The 7425-nt window shown below is 39.5% G+C and overlaps 1 protein-coding gene and 1 long non-coding RNA gene across 2 annotated transcripts in view; one reads left to right on the top strand and one right to left on the bottom strand.

Annotated features, from left to right (window-relative positions):
• The first annotated feature begins 543 nt into the window (after positions 1-543).
• LOC122543346 overlaps positions 544-7425 on the top strand; it is a 12441-nt gene continuing 5559 nt past the window's right edge. Inside the window, exons 1-2 of the long non-coding RNA XR_006310004.1 lie at positions 544-573; positions 3652-3787. This is a non-coding gene — a long non-coding RNA (uncharacterized LOC122543346). The remainder of the gene's footprint in view (positions 574-3651; positions 3788-7425) is intronic.
• The window catches only part of LOC122543345 (complement C1q-like protein 2), a 44869-nt gene continuing 41237 nt past the window's right edge, over positions 3794-7425 (bottom strand). Inside the window, exon 2 of the mRNA XM_043681901.1 lies at positions 3794-5084. Coding sequence (XP_043537836.1) covers positions 4905-5084 — 180 coding nt within the window. The 3' untranslated portion in view covers positions 3794-4904. The remainder of the gene's footprint in view (positions 5085-7425) is intronic.

Here is a 7425-nt window from a genome sequence, read left to right as displayed (position 1 = left end):
GTGTCAAGGGAAACTTCAACCCATTGTCAAAACACATAAGATAAAGACCAGAAATGACTGGAGGAACCTACAAGAGCAAATTTGCCTGCCTGGCTTCTGACAATCATGTTTGCTCTGATACCCATAGAATACTTGTTACTGGTTTTATTCTAAAGTACAAAGACCTTTTAAATTGATCTTTGTGGCTGCTGGCAATACAAATAGATGCACTATTTAGATGAGATATTAAAATATTGTTTAATGTGTAAGAGAACTTGTAATATCAAAATGTCTTATTATATTTCTCATGCCATTTCAGTACTATCTTCCAAACCTTGAACCCTCTCCCCTCCACCGAGAAGGGCAACAGCAGCAGATACATGGGAACACTGCCACCTGCAAGTTCTCCTCCAAGCCATACATCAACATGACTTAGAACTATGTTGCTGTTCCTTCACTGTCAATGAGTCAAAATCTTGGAGATGTTTTCCTAACAGCATGTGGGTCTACCTACACTAGATGGACTGCAGTGATCAAAATGATGATTCACCACCATCTTCTCAAGGGCAATTAGGGATGGGCAATAAATGGCAGGTATGCTAGTGAAACTCACATCCCATTAAAGAAAAAAGTGCTTCATATACATTATTTTGAAGTAAAGTGACTGTTATGTAGACAGTTATGGCAGCCATTTCACACACTAAATCCCACAAAATTCAATGAAATTATTCACAAGCTAATCTGCTTTTGGTGTGTTGTTTGAGGAAAGAGAATCAGCTAAGGCACTAGGAGAATGAAGTCAATTAGAGTGGTACTAGTAAAGCACAGCAGGTCAGGCAGTATCTGAGGAGCTGGAAAATCGACATTTCGGGCAGAAGCCCTTCATCAGGAAGGGTAACAAAGCCCTTCCTGATGAAGGGATCCTGCCCAAAACATCGATTTTCCTGCTCCTCGAATGTTGCCTGATCTGCTGTGCTTTTCCAGCACCACTCTAATCTAGACTCTAATCTCGAGCATCTGCAGTACTCACTTTCGCATAGTTGACTGGGAGAATGATGGCCACTGAAACTTTAGCATTCATTTGAACAGAACTGGCTCACCAACTTGGTTTGAAAATGAAATCTCTGACATTGCATCGCTCCCTCAATACTGCACCAGAATGACAGCCTATCAGGTACTCAACTACTGGATTGGAACTTGAACCCACAAATTGAACTCAAGCTAAAACCTGAACTGAGGTGATTCTTGATAGCAGGAAAACATTGCTAATAGAGAAGACAATATTTTCTGAGAGGAGCCAGCTGATTTGACAGTGAGGGAGCTAATATACATTTATCCGGTATCTCAAATGGATAGTAAACTACATAAGTCATACACATTTCCTGCGTAAATGGTGTCCACCTTCCATCTACACTTGTGCTATATGTGTGACTGCAGACCTTTTTTATGCTGTGTACAATGAACAGTATTTGTTGTAAAGTTGGGATATAATTCTGTTACTAACTTATTTTTATGTGCATATCAAAGGTATACTGGAGGCAATCACCTCCAGTACCACATCCTACATGATCGTTCTTCTAAACATTATGCGCTAGTAAGCTGTTTGGCTGTGAGATCCATAATAAATAAAGCAATCCTGACATCAGCCGAAGTCCACCCACATTACTCTCCTTCCAGTGAAAGTATGCAGGCTATTATTGATGCGAAGTTACTTAGTATCATATTATTGTTGATTTCTTCAGAAGTCAATGTGATGGGGTTGACCTGAGGAATAAATATCAACTTGCATGCTGCATTGGAGCAGGGAAGCTTGGAGGCGTTAAAAACGACTAAAGCAGAAATAACTGTCATGTACCTACTCCATAGAATCCCTTATATTGTCCTGCCACTTTCTGTGACCAAGTTATTTCTCCTTAGATCATTTTCCCAGACAAATTCATTATCACTTAGGCAAAGAAAAGTTTTCATTAGAAAAATTTACCTGGGTTCAGACTTTCCAAACTAATTTTACTTAGCGTACTTGCAGCGAGTACTCATGCAGATTAGAAGTGACTGACAACATCAGCCCATTTATACAAGAATAAATAAGAGCTGAAAGTTTATTCATTTTGGGATGAATTTGGTACATCACCAGCTTCTAAAACACGAAAAAGCAGGTGAGATGACCAGCCTCCATCAAAAAGGGGATGTTATTCAAGAACTGGGAATTTATTGGCAGAAAAAACTGGATTCAACTGTAGATTCATCTGAATCCTGTGCAAAGCACTACTTCTGTAATAAATACCGAACAATGCATATGCTATTATGTGTGATATGCGCATAGTACAAACCAGTCTACTTAACATGCATGGCAAATTTGTTTCATAGAACATAAAACAGTACAGCACAATACAGGCCCTTCAACCCTCGATGTTATGCCGACCTCTTATCCTACTGTAAGGTCAAACTAACCTACAATCCCTTCATTTTACTATCATCCATGTGTCTATCCAAGATTCGCTTAAATGTCCCTAATGTATCTGACTCTACTACCACTGCTAGCAGTGCATTCCACACACCCACCACTCACTGTGTAAAGAACCTACCTTTGACATTTCCCTTAAACTTTCCTCCAATTACCTTAACATTGTGTCCCCTCTTGATAGCCATTTCTGGCCTGGGAAAAAGTCTCAGGCTATCCACTCTATCTACGCCTCTCATCATCTTGTACACCTCTATCAAGTCATCTGTCATCCTTCTTCATTTCCTTTCAGTTCAATTACATTAGCCCTATTTACATGAAGGTATCATCTTATTATTAATTCTTGTGTTAAATAATTAGCATTTTTAGCCATTTTGAATGTCTATCTGTGCAGAATTTGCAAGGGGGCCCCTAAAACTCTAACTTAATTTGACACAGTGCTAAAACTAGGTTAAGAGAAGATTTTGAATTCATGTAAGGACCATCAGATATCACACACAGCCTCAGGCTGGTGATGTTCTAGTCTACTGTATTTTTCATAGAATTAATCACTATTAACCTTGCGCTCCATGGGGTGCATACTCAAGATTAGAAGAAACTAATAATTTAATCATAAGGAATTTCAACTGCAATATTCATAAATGTGTGCAAACATGGGAAACAAGGTCAAAATCAATTTTGAGAACTTGAATGCACTAGTCAACAAGTTAAGCATTTTTAGCATTCTCATTTATGGAGTCCCATTCAATGATTTTGCAGATCTGTGTGGTTTTCTGGGTAATTTATACAGGCAAAACATCTGTAAGTCACTCAGAATTACAGAACTGCTCATCTTTCTGGTGAGTAATTAACAATGTTCATTCTGTCAGTGACCAATTGTACAGCAATTCCAAGCAGAAAAAAACACTTAAAAGACCTCCTGTGTTTGTTGCAGAATTTTGGTATCACCAGATTCTGCCAAATTCTAACTTCAGCCAGGTTTAGTAAGATTAAGATTCTCATGCAGAGTTACAAATGTCCTATAAATATTTTGATACACATACTTATTATGTTAATACTGAAATTTGTGTGTGCAATTGAATTTTAAAAAAGCACACAGTAATTTCAGACAAACATTTTAATTGCATGAGAGCAATGCTGATCAAGAATATATACTCTTATATTTCTTCTTTCTATTGGAACCTTCCTTTGTTTATTGGTTCACTGACAAGGCATACAATGTTGTCAAGGATAAAGGCAAATCATCTTACTGATAAACGGAAGCTGACTTCCATGATAAGACTTCACAACACCTAGAAGAGTGGAAGTGATGGTCTGCTAACAGGACTGTGCCAGTTTATGATAAAGGTAAGACTAGGACTGGTGAACTGCAGGAGGTGAAACTCCTACCTAAATAATGTTGAAAGTAAACATTTTCACGCTTATATTTTTATGCTAACTCTTGGACCTTTTATTTATTTTGCAAATTAAAGTGATATTAGCAACAGGGTGCAGCCAGCAAAAAGAACAAATATTTCATAAATTTCATCTTGGTAATTGCTGGGAATATAGATGGTTAATACGTAGAAAAACAGCACCATTCAAATTAGGCAAGAGAAAAGAGACTTGCATGAACATAGCGCCTTATCACAATGAGCTTCTTTGAAGTGCAGTGATTGTTGTTACATAGGCGAATGCAGCAGCCATTTTGCGCAAGCAAGATCCCAAAAATAGAAATGAGATGATTGGCCCGTCAATAGTTTATTCAGGTTGCTAGCTAAGGGAGAAAGTAGTGCCATAGGTTCTTTAACATCCACCTGAACTATTAGAACAGGCAGATTGAGCCTGGCAATTTTTTACCAAGTTTATATTGCTGCCCATAATCTCAGTGGACAATATCACCACTGATGATATCATGGGTTAATTGACAGCCAGGCTCTTTCCACTGCTGATATAAACATGACATCATCCAGTGGAATAGGTTACTTGTATAAAGCAGGAAAAAAAATTAAGATGCAGTATCAGGATTTGGAACTTTTGTTTTTTAGGTTAAATAATGGAGCTTTACCTGTCAAATTATATAAAGCATACTATTGGGTTGAAATTTAATTAAAGTTAATGTCAGATATGCTTCTGGCACACATACCTGCCATAAAGTCAGATTGTGCCATGTTAGTTAATTGGTGTTCATCATTATTTAACCCTCTGGATTTTTATATACAGTTGTTTAGCGCCAGTGCTTTTGCTTATCACAGTATTTTACATACTGCTCTCACATTGTTAATAGCTTGATACACTAAAATGAAGAAAAAGTTATTTTGAAGCAAGAAATAAAATTGCAAAAGAATCTTTGATTTATCTACTGAACAACTGAACAGTTAGGATCTTGGGGGTTTGCTAATTCTGTGTTCCATTTGACCTTCTGATCGACACTAAACACATTCTTCCCTGGTTGGTCTGCAAAATAACACAAAGGTGCCTCTACTCAGTCTGGGTAGATGATGAAACCAGAAAAGGTGCTATACTTGTTGTTATTGCCGCCATGAACTTTCCCTCCGTCAAGTTTCACGTAAACTTCATCCCCAACATCCAGGTGTAAGATGACACTGTTGCTGGCGTAGTCATAGTTCTGATCAGCATCTTGAGCAATGGCACTGGCTCGTACCTGAACCAAGATAGAATACAACAGTTATCAGTGAGATCAAACAATCATTCAGGCTATTGTAATAAAAGCAAAATCCTGCAATGCTGGAAATCATAGAATCCCTACAGTTTGGAAACAGGCCATTTGGCCCAACCAGTCCACACCGACCCTCCAAAGAGTAACCCACCCAGACCTGTTCTCCTGACTAATGCGCCTAACCTACACATCCCTAAACACTATGGGTAATTTTGCATGGCCAATCCACCTAACCTGCACATCTTTGGACTGTGGGGTGAAACCAGAGCACCCGGAGGAAACCCACGCAAGACACAGGGAGAATGTGCAAATTCCACACAGACAGTTGCCCGAGGCTGGAATCAAACACAGGTCCCTGGCGCTGTGAGGCAGCAGTGCTAACCACTGAGTCAACATGCCGCCCAAAATTAAATCTGTGCCCCATGTGCTGAAATATGCCCAAGTGCTACCATGCCACCTGAGATCTGGAACCAAAACAGAAAGTGGTAGAGAAACTCAGCAGGTCTTGCAGCATCTGTGGAGAGAGAGAGAGAGAGACAGAGAGAGAGTTAATGTTTCAAATCCGATATAACTTCTTCAGAATTTCAAAAGTTCAATTTTAAATTGAATCATTAGAAGAAAGTTGTACACGCACATCTAATCCGAACTCTCTTTTGGTGGTGTGTGATCAGAGTATCATCAACCCAAACGCAGCGTAAGCTGCTGTGTGAAATGAAGTTACAGATCAACATGTGGGCAACATTGGCTCGCCAATCGTTTTTGCCCATCCCCAATTGCCCTTGAACTGAACAGCTGGCCAAGCTATTTACAGGGAAGTTCAGAATCAACCACATAGGTCTGGAGTCGTATGTAATCCAGACCAGGTAAGGATGCCCTTCCCTAAAGGGCATTTGTGAATCAGATGTTTTCATAGTCATATTAAGTTAGCGTTTAATTACAGATTTCATTCACTGAATTCAAATTTCACTACCTACTATGGTGGAAAATGAGCCTACATCCTTAGAGCATTTACCTAGGCCTCTGGGTAACTTGTCCAGTGATATTACCATTATCACACCACCTGTGAATGTTCCACCCAGGTTCATAAGTAAAAGTGGATTGCTCCAAATTTAGCTGTAATAAAATTCCATCTTCCATGAAATCCTTAAATGAGTTATTGCTCATACCAAAACGGCCACAGCGCTTTGAAATTGTCCTAGTGTTTTAGTACAAACCCTCTGGAATTTACAGATGATCCAAGAAGGCTTCTTAAAACAGTTTTCACAATCCTATGAGACATCTACAAAATCACAACAGCAATACTGCAAATCCTCAGGCTGCCACAGAAGTTTATATGCTGGAACAGAAAATCTGTGTACAATGAACCTGAGAGAATTTAAATAATAGGTGCCAATGTATAATAGCAAATAAATCTTTGAAGGTTAGATGATAATTTTGGTGCGAAATAATATTTTTTGTGCAAAGTAAATATATAAAAATAAAATCGACTCTTTGTAACATTGTGGTAAAAACAATGACTGCAGATGCTGGAAACCAGATTCTGGATCAGTGGTGCTGGAAGAGCACAGCAATTCAGGCAGCATCCGAGGACAGGCAAAATCGACGTTTCGGGCAAAAGCCCTTCATCAGGAATAAAGGCAGAGTGATCCAGAAAATGGGATGAAGGCCTTGTTTAGCTGGGGAGTGGAATATAGGAGCAAGGACGTCTTGTTACAATTTTATAAGACATTGGTTAGGCTACAGAGCACAGTTCTGGTCACCATACTATAGGAAGAATGTGATTGAACTGGAGGAGAGGCAGAGGACATTCACCAGGAAGTTGCCTGGAATGGAAAGTCTCAGTTATGAGGAGAGACTGGATAGGCTGGATTTGTTTTCCCTGGAGCAGAGAAGGCTGAGGGGGTTCTGACTGACATGTACAAAATTATGAGAGGCACGGACAGTGTAGATTGTGAGAATCTCTTCCCCATGGCTGGCATTTCTAAGACCAAATTGCCAGAGTATAATAGGCTCTGGACCAAGTGCAAGTAAATGGGATTAGTTTAGTTTGGTGTCTGTTGGTCAGCACAGACATGGTGGGCTGAAGGGCCTGTTTCTATGCTGTTTGTCTGAGTGACTCTATGATTACACTGAGTGAAAGGTGTGACACGTGAGAGAATACCTGGGGTAGGATGTGTCACACAGTATGACATGATATAATCCGGAATATGTTTGGTGGATTGGAATAAATCCAATAACACACAGTCAGGAATATGCTGCATTCAAGACTGACTTCTGTGGTGGTGGATAGGAAGTGTAGGAGTAAGGAGGTGGGTGGTTGTGGGGG

The sequence above is a fragment of the Chiloscyllium plagiosum genome, chromosome 43 (assembly GCF_004010195.1).
Source record: "Chiloscyllium plagiosum isolate BGI_BamShark_2017 chromosome 43, ASM401019v2, whole genome shotgun sequence".
Taxonomy (NCBI): Eukaryota; Metazoa; Chordata; class Chondrichthyes; order Orectolobiformes; family Hemiscylliidae; genus Chiloscyllium; species Chiloscyllium plagiosum.
Note: the sequence above shows the minus strand (reverse complement) of the source record. Positions and strands in the feature narration are given on the sequence as shown.